We start from the raw sequence: 18984 nt of genomic DNA, 5'->3' as shown, positions 1-18984 counted from the left end.
AAGTCCATCTGCAAATGAAGGTAAGGTCAGATCACATGAACTTGTTCTTTCCATTTGTTGTTGAATTACACTAAATGCTCTGTGGATTTTACTGGAATTGACAAAAACACAGTTGACTTATTTTTAATTTTTGTGTTTCAATTTGAGTCTTTATTTGCTCACAGCAGCAGCATCTACAGCAAAAAAACAAAACAAAAAAAGTATTAAAGGCAAACAAACCAAAACAACTTTTCCATCAGATTTGCTGCCTTTAAAATGTGTTAAATAAAACTGTTTTAAACCCCAACTGAGAACCGCGTTAAAAGTTTGGTCAGTCCAGCCCACAGACCCACGCGCTCGTGGGATATAGGCCTACCTGTATTATTGAAATAATTTTAAAAAATAGTACAAATAATATAGCAATAACACTGTTACTGTCAAATACTGTTTTAATGTCAAATCCATCTTTAGACAGTGCCTTTTTTCATCTTTTTTTTTCTCGATCGAAGCTTCGGTGAGCAGTCTCAAGATGTTTTGACTCTAGGGGGCGCTACAAATACAGAAGGCTTATATCTCGTTATCCGCTACACAGATTCGTACCAAATTCGGGTCACATGATCGAGGGTGACGTCTCAGTTGATGCCCACAATTTGGCAATGATTGATTAAAGTGGGTGTGCCTATAATAAAGCTACATTTTTATACTCTGTACTATATATGAAAAAAAAAATGTGGGTCACTTTTTGGACGACATGCATGTGACATGACAAATCATGACTTGGAGGATGGGACGCGGATGGAGAAAGTGTATCATGGAGTTCACTCAGAGCTTGCAGTGACTTAACTGACAGTCTGGTTAACTCAACAGGTAAAAGATTCTACTTCACCAAGGCTATTAATGGTTCAGATTCCACCTTGGCCTGTTGATGGTGATTCAACTTCACTAAAAGGGAAGTTTGGAGATAATTGAAAAAGTTTAACATACACTACACATTACAGGTAGATATTTAATATCACTGCAGACCCACTTGAAAACACATATATCTACTATCCAAAGAATGTCTGCGGCAATTTTGGTCGCATTTGAATGAGTATTTGTGGACCTTTGGTGCTCCGGCCCTAATAAATAACTTAATTGATCCTCAAGGCTCAGGTGTCACAAGTGACAAGAAACTGTTTTTAGATCATGTGAAAACAACTTTTTAAAATCAGGTTCTACTTTATTTCGGTAAAAGTATCTTCTTTCCCCCCCAAGTACTTTGGTAAATTGTGAAAGCAAAGGCACGTGTCTGTAGTCAGTAAATTTGTGTATATCTCCGGTAGTTGACTGTGTTGTATTCTGCATTAAAGCGGCGGGTGTCGTGTGCCGTAGTGACCAGCAGGGGTCGCTGCAGTGCTTTAAGCTCCTCTTCTCCCTTCACTTCCGGCGCGTCAGGCGTTCTCAAAACACCGGAATATGGCGGCCAGCTCGGATCGGAATCCACCTCCTTTCCCCGCAACCGAGGAGCCGGAACCCGGCCTGGGCGACATGGCAGACGGGGACAGCGACGAGGGAGAGGACATCTTCGTCAATAACGTATGTTTGCAGCTCAGTCACGTCGATATTAACCTGTTAGAGGTGCGTTCAAGGAGCCAGCAGGTCCGCCTCTTTATCTGGTTTGACCTAAATTCGTGGCATCCAAAATATCTGGGATCCTCTGACAAGACGGGAGAGAAACGGAGGCAGATTTTACACGAAGGCAATAAAAAAACAAAAAACGATTCACACATTTAACTGTTGTTAGTTCGCAGCGCACACTCGAGCAGTTTGGACTCGTAAGTAGAAAGTTTTCGCGTTTATTTACGCTTGTTCGGCCTAAATTTAAAGGCGCTCTTGTTTCTATGTCCTGTTGAACGTCTGTATTTGTTATATATATATATATATATATATATATATATGACTCCACCAAGCCGCCGCTTCGTAACTCATTTTTATTTTATTTTTGTATTATCGGTGTCGGCTTGTGACGGTCCGCGCTTCTCTCTGGCGTCTCCGGGGCTCATTGAACCCCTCCTCCACCCTCCTCCACCCCCGCCCTGTCCGCAGAGGAACCCGGTGTCCGTGAGCCGAGGGGTGTCCCAGCCGGACCGCGTCAACGAGGAGCCCCCGGATCTGTTCACCGAGGAAGAGGAGCCCGACAGCACCGCGGCCAAGTCCAACGGAGTCCAGTCCGACGAGGACAACGACCTGTTCGCTGGTGAGGACTCACTTCCCGCCGGTGCCGGAAGAAGTATTCAGGCCCTTGACATAAGTGAAAGTACTCCGTGCCACACTTTGAAAAATACTCCAGGACGAGGAAAAGGAAAATCCTTTCTGTATGTGTTATTAACTCTAAAAAAAAAATTAAAATTTTTTTAAAAAGTAATCGAGCTCAGAAAAACACTCCTGGTTTTACAACTATGTGGGTTTTTTAAATTGTTTATTTAGCTTAATTATTAAGAAGTCTTTGATCAGTTAAATTATTTAGTTTATCTGAATAAGTTTGAATATAAAATTACCAAAATTTCAAGATGCATAGTTTCCACTGCACAGGGAGGGTATTGTATTGTATTGCAAGTATTTCTATATTTTTTTATTACACTTGACTACAGAGAGATGTTTGGAAATCCCAGACAAATGTAATGGAGTTAAAAGTACAAAATTTGCCTTTGAGAATGAATGGAGTAGAAGTATAAAATTGCATTAAATGGAAATAGTCAAAGTACAAGTACCTCAAATTTGCAATTAAATCCAGTATTTGAGTAAATATTCTTAGTTGCATTCCACCACTGCTCTCTGCTAACAATTTATTGCCGGTTTTAATCCCACTTAGTTGTAATTGTATAACACTCGCAAGTCCAACAAAGAATCCAAGGTCTCGTGAGGTGGTTTGTTTCATGTTCAAGTCATGTTATGTGATTTTTAGTGCACATTTTACACACTATAGTCATGAGACAGACTACTAATCAAATACATTTAAAGTTTAAACCAGGCAGCTAAAAAGTACAGAAAATAGATAAGATGCAGTTTGGTCATAGTTTAGATGAAAATGGTGAGAAAACATTTGAAACATTATATTACGTTTTCTTTTAAAAAGAATAAGTTTTAGAAAGTAATTTTTGTGTCATGTTTTTTTTCTTCTTCTTCTTCTTCTTCGATGACCATCTACATGGATCTGTTGTCTTTTCTTTGTCCAGAGGCTCATGTGGAGCTCAGCACAGACAAGTCTGGAAGCTCTGCTGCTCGGAAGGAGCTCTGCAGCTCTTCTGCCTCCTCGTTCACTCAGAGCCCCGCGGCCCTGCAGCCCACCTCCCTGGAGCAGGTACAGGCCGAGCTTCTGAGGAAACGAGTAATGGCATGCATGGTTTTTGTGATGCCTCTGCTGTAATCACCAAGTAACGTGTCTGCTGCGACCAAACGTTCAAACTGTTTTGAGTTGTGTTGACAGATTTTGTTTCGTTGCCTTGTTTATTACAGTTGGAGGAGGAAGAGGCCACGGATAGTTTTGACGTGGATGTTGCCGTCACCAACCCCGAGAAAATTGGTCAGTCTAACATGTTCTTCTTTGGAAACTTTATGGTTGAAGCTCATTTTAATTCATTTATAGGTCAATTTCAGAGTGAAATCGCACTAGTTCTCATGTTTAATGTTTCTCCAATGTTTCTGTCCTCTCAGGAGATGGCATGAATGCATATGTGGCCTACAAAGTATCCACCAGGGTCAGTATTTATGTTAAATCATATATTTTTGTATATTTTTCCACGTCTCTGCCTCGCTCATTCACGCTCCCCCGTCTCCCTCCAGACGTCCTTGCCCATGTTCAGGAATAAGGCTTTCTCTGTGAGGAGGCGTTTTAGTGACTTCCTGGGTCTTTATGAAAAGCTGTCGGTCAAGCAGTCGCTCCACGGTTGCATCATTCCTCCACCACCTGAGAAAAGTGTTGTAGGTGGGTGTCCAGGTTTTTTTTTTATTATTATTATTATTATTTAAAACTATGCGTTTTTCTGTTTTTTTGTGTCCCTATTGTGATTTTGTCATTTAAACCTACAGGAATGACCAAAGTGAAGGTGGGAATGGACGACCCGTCATCAGTGGAGTTTGTGGAGAGAAGAAGATCAGCTCTGGAGAGGCGAGGATCTGTACATGTTGAATACAGGGATTTTATCAATGAGATGATCGCTAATATTATATTTTTTTCAGTGCCGTTATTTTTATGTTCCTTGAACTGTCTGATTGCGCTTGTTGTGTTAGTTTTTGGTCTCTGCTACTTCATTCTGCCACCACTGCGCTGTTTGTAGGTATCTTCAGAGAGTCGTGTCTCACCCATCATTACTACAAGATCCGGACGTCCGCGAGTTCTTGGAGAGGGAAGATGTGCGTATTTTAAGATGTACAAATATTTTCTTGCAGGAATGAGCTGAATGTTTGGAGGAGAAACGCTGAATGTTTGATTCTTGAGAATGAGATATGACCGAAGTAACTCCATGTGTGTGTCTGTGTGTGTTTTCAGCTACCCAGAGCGGTGAACACCCAGACACTGAGTGGAGCTGGTTTCCTCAAAATGATCAATAAGGCATCAGACTCCATCAACAAGATGACCATCAAGATGAATGAGTCTGACACTGTAAGGCAACTCTGGATGGAGTGTTTTCAGAAACTGGCAGAGATGTGGCCTGCGTGTGGAAATACATTTTATATATTCTGTCACAGACTTGGAAAATAAATCTATTGTTGAGTAAACCATAATGGATCTGTGGACGCTCCAGAAAACTGAAACAATGATGCAGTGAATGTCCAAATGTAGGATTCGGGGGTGTCGACAAAAATGGGCACTTATGAGGAATTATTTTGACATAAAACCCTGGTTACATATGAACAATTGCAGTGAACTGTACAGTTTCAGTATCCCCTCAATATGTTTATATATTAGATTTGAATATTTTTGATTTATCCGTTTGTGACAGCTGATGATGATGATGTCATCCCATAGCCGAGTGATGTGATCATTGTGAAATACAGTAAAGAGGAATATTGAGAAATCAGACGGAAAAGAAATGATTCAGATCAAATCGTTCAGGGATTAGTTATTTAGGTTACATATTTGCATAATATTTGAGAACAGGTTTGTCTTCTGGAGGTCGGTTGTGTTTCTTTTTTAATGCTGCCTTTTTGCTGCGTGTCTCAGTGGTTTGAGGACAAGTTCCAGGAGGTGGAGACGGAGGAGCAGCAGCTGAGGAAGCTTAATGTCGTGGTCGACTCCCTCGTCAATCACAGGAAGGGTGAGCTACATCTGCCTTCCTTCACTTGTCTTTGTCTGGACAAATTGTTTCATCTGGGGAAACAGAAGAGTTCAGCCCAGCTGCCTCGTCTCTCTGTGGGAAACGAGCAGAATACATTTTCTGTTTCCTCCTTTATCACCAGAGCTGTGTGGGAACACGGCAGTATTTGCCAAAAGCATGGCCATGCTGGGAAACTCCGAGGACAACACGGCCCTGTCGCGGGCCCTCTCCCAGCTGGCAGAGGTGGAGGACAAGATGGAGCAGCTGCATCAGGAGCAGGCAGGCAGCGACTTCTTCATCTTCGCAGAGCTGCTTGGCGACTACATCCGCCTGCTGGGTGGAGTGAGGGTAAGTTGACAACTCCAGAGTGGAAGATGTACGGCAAGAAGAAAGGAAAGTTCAGTCGCTAAGAAAAAGTTTTGAGTCGTTCCTCGCAACAAAATCCTGGAAGTATTTGAAGTCATTTTTTTTATGTATTTGAACTTCGATGTGTCGTAAAAGAAAGGGTGCAGGATCACATTTGCAAAACTATTTGTACATTAGTACAAAACCAGGTGTAATGTGAGTCCATTTGTAATGTTCTGCAAGTGAGTGCTGTTTTTCGTACTCTAATGTGTTCAACTTTCTCTCCCTGCGTTTCTCTCTGCAATGTGAAGACAGCAGTAAAGGCATTCTCAAACTGTGAGCGTGCTGCCTGTTCTCCGTTTGCTCATTGGAATGATCGAGTGTCGTTACTATTGTCATCTTAATGCAAAGTCGACGTCCACAGGGGTGTTTTGACCAGCGCATGCGGGCGTGGCAGCGATGGCAGGAGGCTCAGAACACGCTGCAGAAGAAGAGGGAGGCCGAGGCCAAACTGCTGTGGGCCAACAAACCCGACAAACTGCAGCAGGCCAAAGAGGAGATCACCGAGGTAACAGACCACACACATACTGCAGCAACGAACAGTAGGTCTGTCATTTGAGATTTCAGATGCAACAGACCCAATCCAAATATTTGCTGCTTTTTTTTTTTTGAGTTTATGTGATTCAAACTTTGGGTTTTGGCTTGTGTGTCACACAAACAAGTAATTATGAGACAACACTGAATGCTGGGAAGGTCGCTTCTTTCTATTTCCTGATATTTCATTAAAAAAAAACTGCACAAGTATACCCATGTCGTGGGTTTACATAGTTTATAGTATTTTGGTTAGTATCTTATTTTAATTCCCAGTTCTTCATAAATGTTTTCAGATCAGATGTGTCACTGTGTTTTCAGTTAACGACATCTGACAGGTGTCTGTCGCCGGTTCATATTGTCTTTTCAAATGTTAATAATCACGCGTTGGAAAATCTAGATCATTTATAGGTCTTTGTTCTTGTCTTCCTGTTTGTCGTCAGTGGGAAGCGCGGGTCACTCAGTACGAGAGAGATTTTGACCGGATCGGCATGACTGTCCGCAAAGAGGTTCTCAGATTTGAGGTATGCTGAAAACTATTTATTCTTTTGTAAAACTTTGGATCCAAGTGGATTTAATGTGACTTTATTTCTAGACTGATCACCTTTAGAAGAACCCTGCAATACAGTGAATATTTTGTATAGGCACTACATATTTGACCTGCTGGACTTTTGTCTTTGCAGAAAGAAAAAGCGAAGGACTTCAAGAGCCAGATAATCAAGTATTTGGAGGCAATGCTGCAGTCGCAACAACGGGTAAGTATTTAACCATTATCAACTATCACATAAGTATCCCTTTTAATGTAATAAGAATAAGGACTATTAAATATTGGCATTATCTAGTCAGTCCTTCCAGGAAATTGCATGCTAATCAAATTAAATTCAACCGATCTCTGCAATATTTGCATTGATTATATCAGTTATGTAAAATCTCTTGATTTCTCTGCAACAAAAGTAAACAATAAACAAACAAACTTGATTTACTAACAAAAACAACTTGCCATTTACTGTCAGAAAAGCTCTTCAGCCTCTTGTCATCAAAACAAACCACATGCTGCAAGAAATAGCAAAACCAGAAGGTTTATGGGAAATGTGGTCTTATGATAAGAATTAGACAACTAATCATCACTCTTCGTGCATCAATTTATTCATTTAGTTTGTGTTGAATTACATCAGTTCATACACCTTCACCATTATAAGAGATTGCACTTAGTTTTGTGCGATACTTCTAAATTTATATTATTTCATAAGCATTTAAAGCACTTTTATTTAAGTCATAAGCTGTTTTTGTAAAACTGCGGCACTTTTATGACCCTTTTAAGTTCACAAAATAATTATTATAACAGGAAGTGATTACATATATTAAAAAAAAAAAGTTCCCTTCCTCGACTTGAAATTTTTCCCAATTCTCGCACTTTTACTGCAAATAAGTTACATACAACTTTGCGGATTGCATGACAGTTTATGAGTAAATCCGCTGCAACATGCAAACAAGTATTTTCGATCAAAGCAATCACCAAAAAAACTGTAAAATCCTGGAGGGGCTGATTAGTATTTATTGAAATATTAAAAGCTATTAAGTGTCTTACTAGCTGTCTTTTTTTCTTATCCCGATTGTGTTCCAGCTTATAAAGTTTTGGGAGGCTTTCCTGCCTGAGGCGAAGGCGATAGCTTAATGAAGAGGGAGACTTTTCAAAGACCCCCAACTGCCTTTCTGAACACTTTACCTCTTTACCAGGAACCGAGAGGACAATTTTGAACCACAAAAGAAACTTCCATCCATTTTTTTTTTCTTTTTAATTATAGTGTATTCTCTTATCTTGTACAGTTCTTTGATATAATAAGCTGCCTCATTTACACGGCATGTCTTTGGCATAATTCCTTGTTTACGTTCTTGATTTAAAGACGGTATAAAGCAAGAACCCAACAGAGATTAACCCGCCCGTAGTATTTGTAAAAACTCACTGCCTCGTCAGTGGGATATATATTTATGTTTCTTGCTCAAACCACTATATTAAAGTGTTAACACTGAGGTACTGCCCTAAAATAACATTGTCTATAGTTTACATTAGAAGATAAGCGTTTGTAAGTCATTCCACTCTAACAGATTGTGTTGATGGGTGCTTGTCAGATGATATTTTGATGCACTAAAAATGCATTGTACAGTTGGAAAAGCTGTTTTGTTTTTTTTTTCTCCCCTTTTTGATAAAACACCACTATTGAAGACTGAGGTTATTTACCAGGAGTATGAGCACATTGTTACGATCTATAACGCAATGCATATTAGACGATAGAAATCCTATTAAAATGCAGATTTGACGAGACTCGTCAGGTTTGTTAAAATGATGAAAGAGGTTACTGCGAGTGCAAGTTGAGAAAATGCAATCTCTTCTTTGTTGGTATTTTCTACCGTGATGTTTATTATATAAATCAATTTCTTCTACTACAGTTTGAAGTACTACGATTTCTTTGTGAGGCCCAAAGGAACTCCTTAGGAACTGTTGCAGAGATTGTTTTCGACCCGTGTAAATGACTCTCGACACGTTCGTATGTACACATGTACAGTACTTGAATTGAATCATACAGTTACTGTCTGATGTTTATTAGTAACCATACATTTTTTGATAAATTGATTTAAACAATGACAGAAAAGCACCGACATTCGAGTGATACGGTCCCTTATTTTCTTAATCAGCATTTGTAAGTGTAGTTTTTCTGTCATGTCATATTTACGTAAGAATGTGCTTTATTTTTGTAACCACTTTGCATTAGCACACACACATTTTCCTGGAAATGCTTTACAGGTGGATGTACAAAATAAATGATGATTGGTTAAGCTTTGGGTGCCGTGTTAATGTTTCTGTGTGGATTTGTGTGATGGGATTTTCCATTTTTAGTTCAGTAGAGTAGATGAATTGTGAAACAAAGAGCCTCAAGGCTTAAAAATGTAATTGGACCTCTTTGTTGCAGTTATTTTGTGTCGGTCTCAAACATTTTGAAGGTTAATTGTGACTTCAGAGTGCTATTGTTGGTTGATGTACAACTTACCTTCAGTGTTTTGTTCATGCTGTAGTTAAGCTGTCTAAAACCCTTCACGTTTTGTGACACGTCCACGCGAGATACCCAAACTTCCGCAAACTATACACGGTGATAGAGGGCTTGTGACACATTTTGTATTTTCCTAAAGCAAAGGTGTCCTGGTGTCAAAAAGTTTAACTGAAATCCAGCAATCCTCTGGTCTTCCGCAGGTACTGGTCAAACACAAAGGAAGACAATACAAAATAAAGAAGGACTTGCTGTGCACCCAAAAACTTCAGCTCTGGACCAGCTAAATATTTCTTTAGATTTATTTTGGAGCTCAATTTTAAAGCTATTTTGGATTTAAGTCTTAAAAATGCTCGGGGAAAAGTTTTAAAATATAAATGTACTGTATACAATTCCATAACTACACCTGCAAGGGAGATTTATTAAATATGCGCTAAAACTGAACTTTGAGGTTCGGTATTTAAATCGTTTTACTTGATTTACTGATGTATGCTTTTGGCATTTCTTGGCAGAATATTGAGGAATTGTGAAAAGCATGAGGAAAAATAAGTGTAATTAGTACTCGGGGCATCCTTTCTTTTGACAGAAACTTGGTCTTTCCCACAAGTTGCAAAAATATTCCCAAGAATTTAGAGATTTTCAGCTTATGTCACACAAAATTAAAATATCTGGTATGTATTCGTTTGAAAACGTCTTAAACTATTTGTTGAAAATAGCTGCTGATTGTTTCTGTTCATCAACACATCAATACATTTCATTGTTTCTGTAGGCCTGTACAATAACCCGTCAGTGGTCGGTGTATGGTGCTATTTAAACTACTAGACAATTACTGGGAAAATTATTTCATTTAATAACTTTTCTCCTTTTTCTCACCTCGTTAAGACACAATATGTTGAGATGTTCTGAAGTGTTATTCCTCCGCTGTGCCTCAAACGCCAGAGGGACAAAATACAGCAATGACAGGAAAATATGAAGTGTAAAGGTTATTTATGTTTATGAAAAAGCCATTCACAGACAATGAGCTGTACAGTATGTTATCCCACATCGTGTTATGAATCGTGTGTAACCTCAAATCCCTTAGAAACGGACTTAAAGGTCTAATAACAGAAATCTAAATAGACAATTTTGGTATTTCAAAGGGATCGTGCGGTGTGAAAAGTAATGCCAACAATGATTGATAGAGACAACATGGAGATCCATTGTTTTTAAGTATGTTTTACAGACAAAAAGAAGTAAAGCTTCATTCTCTGCACATCATTTCTGAAACTTCATTAGCTCAAACTCATGTTTAGGGTTTCAAATAATGATAAATCCTGCAATTATTTTCTTGATTAATCAAATAAATGATTCTTCTTTTGAACGTCAGAAAATGGTAAAGCCCAAGGTGCAGCCTGAGGTGTTTTATTACAGTCCACAATCAAGATATTCAGATTAGCATTAAAGGAGGACTAAAGGAAACAGAAAATATTAACATTTACATATTTACAAAATGCTGGAATCAGAGAATTTCAGCATTTTTTTTTTTTTTTAAATTCATGAGCTCGACTCATCATGATTTATTGATTATCAAAATAGTTGGAGATTATTTTCTCCTTCTTTAAGTAATAAGAGTATTCGACTAATCACAGCAGCTCTAATCATGTTTACAACATTTTAGATAAAACCGTAAAAGTAAAAGACGATAACAAAATTATCAGTATTGTTTCTGAGGCGGGTTAAAGGTCTGACGCGCATTAAATCATGACGTTGAGACGCAGACTTTTTTTTTTTAATTAATTAATTAATTTTTAATTTTTTTTTTAACCTGTAGGTGTGGTTTCAGTTCGCGTGACGGGTTAATCACCGACAACGCGACGTACGCGTGAAGCGGCCTGACCCGTTAATTTAACCGAGTATCAAAGCGCGTGACCCGGAAGCGCGCGCGCCGAAGCGGGCGGTGCCGCGTTTTCTACATCCGGTGCGCTCGGGAACCTTTTTTTTTTCTCACGAGCGCAGCGGAGGCAGACGAAGAATGGAGCGCGAGCCGCTAACGAGACTGGCGTGAAAACATCAGCGACGAAAAAAACACGGGAGCGCGGATTTAAAAACAACAACAACAACAACAACAAAAAAAAACACCTCTCTCGCTTTCGAGCCGCGGCCCGCTCTTCTTCTTTCTTCTTCTTCTTCTGCAGTTTGGCGTGACGGACGACCCCCGGAGCTGCGGCGCCGCGGCCGTGCGGGGTTTCACCGCCACAGCGGAGGTGAGCCAGTTTGTGTTTGTCTGACGAGAAGACCTTTTTTTTTTTTTTTTTTTTTTTTTTTTTTTTTTGCGGGGGGGGGGGGGGGGGGTTGTTAGCTCCTTGTTTTCGTTGCTAACGGAGCTAATTTCCTTGTTGCGCTCGGTCCAGCTTGATTTTATATATAAACATCTAAATATCACGGTAGACTAGAAAAATGTCTCGCGATTTTTCTCGGACTAGATTTGAAGCCGGACCCGAGCCACTGTGGCGCTAGGTAATGTTTTGCTAACGTTAGCTTCGTGGCTGGGTTAGTCAGGTTTGACGTTGCTGGTAATGTAACTTGGTTAGTGGTTAGTTAGTCTCCTTCTCTGTCTCTGTCTGTCTCTGTCTCCCCTCTGAGGGATCATCGTCGCTGATGTTAAACCGCCACGGCTTGGCTTTTGTCCGATAAAAACGTTGGCGTGCAGCTGCCGGCCCCGCTTCCTTGTTTTTATTCAACCGGAGGGCCTGCTTACAAAAAAAAAAAAAGAAAAGAGGATCGATCATCTTCATATGAGCCTCGGCTGCCTCTCTAACCAACACTTCCCTCACGTGTAGTGTTTCCACCGCTTGCTGCAACAACAAAAAACAACCAACAACCCAGGATGACACGCAGTCCCGACATTTTTCGGATTTATAAGTCAGGCTCCTCTCTCGGTTTGGTAGAGTTGTATTGAACTGGGTCCAAGTTTGGTTTTCGTCAGGTGGAAACATCAGGAATAAATGTCAAGTTAACCTGTTCCTCTTGTTGTAAGTTGCCATGTAATGTTGTTGTTGTTGTTGTTGTTGTTGTTGCTCGTGGTCAAAGTTGCATAGCTATGATGTGTACATTTTATAGATGGCTTGGATCAATACAGCATGGCTCGTGATCAATTGCTCTCCGTCTTGACAAAAATCATAATTCGTCACCACAATTTCCTCTAAATAACCCAGTGACGTGCTTTAAGAGACAAGTGCAAACTAAACCTAAAGTTAGCGTGTTAATAATAAAAAGAAATGGGCCTGAACTATGAACAAAAGATTGACTGATGAGGAAAAGCTCAATCTAAAACGCTGAGATTTCAGTCTTCAACTAAAATAAGTCCACGTTTAAGCAGCATGTTGTGTAAAAATCCATTTTTCATCTACATTTAAAGACATTTCTATTCATTGCAGATTTTTTTAACGTAATTATTTACCTGACAAAGCAGCGGTTTGTTCAAATGCGAGTACGGTTGTCTTCAAAGTGGAGGATATACTTCTGCTGATTGTGCAATATTTGTTGGGAAAAAAAAGAAAAAAAAATGGGATCATTGTCGTGGATGTGGGTCCACGCAAAGGCCAAGTATGCGTGTGTTGATTTATGTGAATTGATGGAAAAGGAAGAGTATGGATAATCTAAATTTCCCACCATTTCTTGTTCATGAGAGAGAGGCAGCTGTTAGCTGGCACTGCCACAGTGGGAGTCTGCACTGTTGGCAGGCCCCCCCTCTCAGGCTGATCTTTCCACTGAAGGTTAATCACTGCACTCAGAGCCTTTATGTTTCTGTAGAAATGAAAAGATGTCAACAGATTAGTTATTTTTAATACATGCTAATCAGCCAGAGGCATCTCCGCTCCTCAAGATATTTTGACAGATAAATTTGGGGACTGTAATCGAGGCTTTCGGAGTCTCAAATACATGTTCAATGCCACCTTACTGTGTTACTGAAGGAAATATAGTAGAGAGTAGTGTCGAATTTCAAAACTAGCTATTACCCAATTACATCTACCTTCCTGAACACTTGAAATATTTAGTTTTTGATTATCTGCCTTCTCAAAGAAACCGGCGTGCCTCTGATTAGACTGCAGACAGATTTGTGTATACACATTTAGACATTTTCCACATTTCACGAGGGTGTTATAACAGCGACATGAAAATAATCCCGTCACGGTACCTTGTGTATATTTGGATATTTCTACGAATACCAACCTCCCGCTTCATCATTTCCAGACCAGAACTCGATAAGAAAATGGCCTGATGCATATTTTCAGCTGAGAGAGCGGTGGTGACGTGACACAGATGTGAGATCAGCAGATCTCATCACCTGCAGTCACAACAGCTCAATTTCGAGAGCAACGTTTCCTGTTCATGCACAACGAGCTTCGCTCACAGTTGTAAAGCGGTGGGATGTCCTAACTGTAGAGAAAGGGCTGCTTTGCTTGATCACGGTGCCATACTGATTATTCAAAATAGGCTGTGGTATTATTGCATGGCATTTGTTGTTTGTGTGGTTAACTTGAAATTATCTGTACACAATGATGTCAGGGTTTTCCCAAGGTTTCTGCAGGGCTTAGGTGCTGTGGTAGCGGGTGGGGGGAGGGCACTTATTTAATTGAAAACTACGCATTTTCATGTAAGTTAGGATGATTAACAGTACGACGTTTATTTAAAAATGCATCTGCCATCAAAAAAAAAGTTCACCAAACGTTGGTAAAAAAAAAAAAAGCTTATAGAGAAGCTATAAGAGAAATGCTTGGGTGCCACACCTAAGTGTAATAAAGGTCGGGAAAACACCGGACTTTATTATTCCTTTAGCACTCATACAGACTAACTAAGCACTTTTTCAGACATCAGGCTGTGCCGTCATAAATCTGTATAATCTGCCACATATCTATTCTGGTCGCAGGGAGAACAGACTCGTATTTACTATGACTTTCAAAATAGAAAGCATGGATACAATCAACATTTTTGGACACTAGCTCATCATTTCTCTCAACCTGCTACATCAGGACAAATTCTGCATGTTGGAAACAAGAATCAGTTTTTATTACAACCATTCGTGAATTGTCTGGTTCCCGGTAGTAAAATGTAAGTTCCTGTAATTCATACCAGCTTGTTGTTTAACTGTGTTTTAATGGGAGACAACAAACTATAGTATAAAGATTTATTTTTTAATTTTTTTTTTGCGGAACAAATTTTAAAAGTCCACCTCAGGCAACATATATTTCAATACTTGTTTGCGATACGTGACGGTTTTAACTGCTGTCAAAAAAAAGAATTATTAAAGGCGTCAGCAGAGAAAAGGGTCAATAAATTAAATCCATGATGGGATTTGCATTGATAAAAATCCTTTCATGACTTCTCTTTCTGGGAAACATAATTACTTTTACAGGGTGCCAAAAGGTGTGTGTCCTCAAACATTTCCTCATATTTCAAGAGACATGGCACATCCACAGGGATAAAAACCGGGGATTCCCCACCTATCATCAAAACTGAAGAGGCCATTTATCATAACAGAAGAAGCTGTTTATACACAACATAGACCACAGAGCTGCACTGTGGTTTACACCAGAGGCCGACCAAATCTGAATCTACTGGAGGATACAGATATTAGCGACGAAAACCATGCCACTATCAACACATCAATCAAAATGTGGCTATCAAAAGCTTGTGAGAAAAATATGTTCATGAGGCAGCATGATTTACACCTTAAACATTAACCACAATTACTTCACAATTACTATTGATAAATAACAAAAACGCACACAAGTAGACCAATTTCTAATGAACCACACACGTTTTTTTGCTGCAAGATTATCTGTGAAAAAGAAAAGTTTTCATATCAGACCACTTATACTGTGAAATCTGTGAAAAATCGAGTCACCCCACAGCGGATTTCTTGATTTTATTCTTCATTATTGATCAGGTTTGTCAACTGAAATTAATTTACAGTGTAGTCATGGTAATTACGCCTCGATATATATATATATATTTGTTTTTTTAAGTCCTTTTATAAACACACAATGTGGACAAAACAACAGGTATATCCCTAAAATAATGTAGTCTGCACCTCTGACACAGTTTCAGCAGAAATTAAACATTTACAAAGGTAATAGTTATTAGGGGGTTTCTCTGTTGGATTGCATGACATGTTCAGTTGTAGATATGACTTTGTGCACCCTGGCAAGTTAAAAGAAACTCGCTCTCTTATTCTAAAATGTGAGTTGGGCACAGGGAGGCAGAACCTTCCTTATAACTTGGTCAAGTTTCACTTTTTTTTGTTGTAGATAAATGATTAATAAAAACAACAGAGTAGATGAATCATACCTACTGTACATCTTTGCAGTTGAAGGCTGCAGATGTTTTTGTGCTCCATGTCGTTTTTCTGCCTTTTATATATCAAAAGTGAAGTTCTTGTCCCACTTTCATGTTTATTTATCCATGGTAACCCTCAGGTTAGACATGTCTGAGCATGTCTGAAGCACTGAGTGGCTGCGGTGGCCCGACTTGCAACATGAATGATGCATGCATAAAACAGGCAAAGATTGCACATTTAGATTAATGTCCAAAAAAAAAAAAAAAAAAGTCCAACATGTTTACGCGAAGTGGGTCAACGCCCTCTTTCATTCTCTAAAGCGTTGTCTATAATTTTCTCCAAAGCAATGAGACAAACACCAAAAGCTGGTCTCCTGTCAGCCTCGTGTGTTGGATCATCGTCCTTAACAATACATTCATGTTTTTGAACCAAGACAAAAAGCACTTGGAGGTGTAATTGTGTACATCTGTGATGTATGTAAAGCACGGCTGCAGGTGAAGTCCGGTGCCCGAGGTGAACTGCGGTGACCGCGATGCAATCGGCATCCGTGTGAAGGGGTTGTACGCAGGCGGAGTGCGAGTGTGCGCTTTAAAGATGGTAACTTTTTTTGCTGAGCTGGTCCAAACACTTGTGCATGCCGGATTAGAGTGGCCTACAAATGATTATTTGCACAATGGAAACTGTTACAGCCCGCCATCAGTCTCTGCTGCAAACCTGGTTCATAGCCATGTTGTTCTCTTCCTGGTTTTATGTAATAGCAACAGTGCACAGTTGCCCTTGAGAGCAAACTAGCTGTCTTTGATGCCGAGATCTGTGCAGGCAACGCTGAGCATGAGTCATCCAGAAGCCCACACACAAATACTTTCAGCAGCAGCAGCCTTTCCATGCTGAGGAATTACACCATTGTCATGAAAACAGTAGTGGCTGATGTTTTTTTTAAATTTTTTTATTTATTTATTTATTTTTTTACTGAAAGCATTAAAAAAATAGCTTTTAAGTTTGAGTAGATATTTTGAGTGAATAATTAGCAGAATTGTTAATCTGTCTAATTCACAGTCGACATTTCGTCCCGTTTCGGTACGCCAACTCGTGGAAGATGATTAACACAATAGGATGTCCTCAAGAGTCCTGCAGTTTACAAAACATGTCGGTGATTGCTTGATTACACACCAATCCGTCTGCAGGTTCTATAATTATGTCGTTTAATATTTGCTCAAACCAAAAAATGATCCTGTTGAACACTTGACAAAATCCCACCAGTGAGTCCGTCAAGTTAAGCTCTAGTGTCCTTGCGAAGCGGACGTAGCTTTATATAATTGTTTACATAATATCCTCCACTGACATTGTCCGCCAGGCTATTGTGGGTGGCGAGATGCCTTCATGATCACAAACTTAAGGTTTTGTGTTGATGCTGAAACTGTGTTGCTGTGTTTCCTGTGACGTGATTACTATCTCTTCAGCCCGGCAGCGCTGTAACAGTGAGCCAGCTCTGTGTCCTTGGTTCGCACTGTCTACCTGTAAACACAGATTTTTGTTCCTCTTTTTTTTTAATTTTTTTTTTAAGCCTGTAAATGACTAATGACCTTTAGAAATGAGCTAAATATGCGTTTGCGGGGGGGGGAGGGGGGGGCTGTTACATTTAGAAAAATTTTAGAAAATGTTTGTTAAAATGTCATTTATTATATATGTGCTTCTGGTCTTTGAGTTTGACATTAGAAACCACTCGTAAGAGTTAAGAGAATCAAACGAGGCTTTTTTCTTTTTTTTTTTATCAATTCTTCAAATTAAACAGTTAACCAAAGTGTAGTCACCCCACCCCGTCATTCCTCTCCGTCTGCACTGTGGTCAACTTGCCCCCCCTCCCCAAATGAACTCCGCTGAGATGTGCAGCTGTATTTTACAGATTTTTCCCGTTTGTATCAGCAGTGGTGGAATTTGAATAACAAAAAAAGCATCCTCTCTCCTGCCATTGTCCTCACACTTGATCTTTATTCAATATTTTAAGCCCATTTCAGCTCCACTTTCTGGTTCATTTTACTTCATTGTGTTGCCTCTGTTCACTTCTTGAGGCAGTGAGGTGTGTTTTTAAACATTTAAAGGAGCTGAAATGTCCTTAATGTAGAATTACTTTACAATCGCAGTGTAATCGTGGGTGTTTTCCCTCTTAACTTGATTACATTAATATCAGATCCTTGTGAGTTGAATTGTAATTTCGGTTTTAGTTTATTATGCAGAATTCTGCGGTGTTTTTATGGTTGTAAGTCATTTGTACCGCTTCAGCTTTTTGCTTTCAGAAGGTCTTTTGAAAAAGATCAGTCTCGATCTGGTGGTCATGTTCTTAAACCCAAGATGTTTTCATTAGAGCAACACTACAGCGTCTCGTGTGCTGCTCTCTGTAGAAAGCTAACATCCTGTATGTTGTGTCCGTTGCAGGTCTTCCACCTTCTCCTTCCTGGGACAAATGTTGAGGCCCAACCACTGTTAGAGGTGACCGGGTGAGGACGAGGAGGAGCGCCGCTTAACTGCACCAGGTTTTGTCCCATGACAGCGACTGCGCTGTCCAGGCGCCGCCAGTGACCAGGGCTGTGGCTGCGGTGGGCCCGGCCCAGGAGGCCTCTTTGTACGTCACTCCGGGCTCCCGCTGACCTGTGCTGCTCACACCATGGATCAACAAAGAGACAAATATGGGGAGCGGCCGGCGAGGAGCACTAAAGTTTCACAGGGAAGCCGCAGCGGACACTCGTCCCGACCATCTGGCTCCTCCGGCTCCTCTGGGGTTCTCATGGTGGGGCCAAATTTTCGTGTGGGGAAGAAAATTGGCTGTGGAAACTTTGGTGAATTAAAGCTCGGTAAGTGGAGTCTAAATTTTGTGTTAAATGGTTCAAGACATGGAATGAGGTGACAAAAGGAATTTGCACTTCCAGTTCTGTGTCTAAAATATGCATATTTGCCAGTTTATTAGATACGCTTTTTCTGTTATAGGCCTGTGTAGATATGGATGTGGCAAAGTTTGCAGAAAATATAGATGGAAAAATGAGACTTATTCTCTCACATAGGAGCTTATTCCCATTTGAACCAGTTGTAAAGCCTTTTTTTTTCTAACGTACGCTTTTACTTTCTTGTCTTATTTCAGGTAAAAATCTCTACACAAACGAGTATGTAGCTATTAAACTGGTGAGTGAACAAGTTCTTTTCTGATGACCCGTCATCTGTGTTTGAGTTTAGAATCGATTTTATGGTGTTACTCCTTCGTGTTAAAGCACAATTTGGCCAAAGCTTGTTGGTCTTTCTTCTGTCTGTAATTTTAGAGATGCAAACAATTTTGCTAATATTATATCATTGTTGTGTTCAGACAGAAAAGCTTTTGTATCATTTGTGTAATTGCGAGATGGTTAAATCTAAGATGACC

At 39.9% G+C, this 18984-nt stretch overlaps 2 protein-coding genes across 9 annotated transcripts in view; both read left to right on the top strand.

Moving 5' to 3' along the window:
* The first annotated feature begins 1406 nt into the window (after window positions 1-1406).
* LOC138208043 (sorting nexin-1-like) lies at window positions 1407-9047 on the top strand. 2 transcript variants are annotated; one of them, XM_069165680.1, is made up of 15 exons: window positions 1407-1554; window positions 2065-2215; window positions 3195-3319; window positions 3475-3541; window positions 3673-3716; window positions 3802-3943; window positions 4048-4126; window positions 4296-4371; window positions 4508-4621; window positions 5183-5276; window positions 5419-5624; window positions 6046-6189; window positions 6656-6736; window positions 6896-6967; window positions 7837-9047. In XM_069165680.1, the coding sequence occupies exons 1-15, from the start codon at window positions 1435-1437 to the stop codon at window positions 7885-7887; spliced, it is 1566 nt and encodes a 521-aa protein (XP_069021781.1). In that variant the 5' UTR covers window positions 1407-1434; the 3' UTR covers window positions 7888-9047. The 2 variants fall into 2 exon arrangements, with proteins under 2 accessions (XP_069021781.1, XP_069021782.1); XM_069165681.1 differs by lacking the exons at window positions 6656-6736; window positions 6896-6967; window positions 7837-9047 and adding an exon at window positions 5933-5957 and having other exon boundaries at window positions 6046-6138.
* A 2174-nt stretch (window positions 9048-11221) lies between these two features.
* csnk1g1 (casein kinase 1, gamma 1) overlaps window positions 11222-18984 on the top strand; it is a 33903-nt gene continuing 26140 nt past the window's right edge. For 4 of the 7 annotated variants that reach the window (XM_069165614.1, XM_069165613.1, XM_069165612.1 and 1 more), the window contains exons 1-3: window positions 11227-11499; window positions 18009-18424; window positions 18709-18749. In XM_069165614.1, the coding sequence (XP_069021715.1) occupies window positions 18238-18424; window positions 18709-18749 (228 nt within the window). In that variant the 5' untranslated portion in view covers window positions 11227-11499; window positions 18009-18237. Of the gene's footprint in view, window positions 11500-11687; window positions 12268-18008; window positions 18425-18708; window positions 18750-18984 lie in introns of those variants that run through there. The other 3 variants (XM_069165609.1, XM_069165607.1, XM_069165608.1) reach the window with 2 other exon arrangements.

Source organism: Embiotoca jacksoni, unplaced genomic scaffold (genome assembly GCF_022577435.1).
Source record: "Embiotoca jacksoni isolate LCO1_2020_lvr unplaced genomic scaffold, fEmbJac1.0.p SCAF_35, whole genome shotgun sequence".
Lineage (NCBI taxonomy): Eukaryota > Metazoa > Chordata > Actinopteri > Embiotocidae > Embiotoca > Embiotoca jacksoni.
The sequence above is the reverse complement of the archived record's forward strand: the minus strand, read 5'-3'. Positions and strand labels throughout refer to the sequence as shown.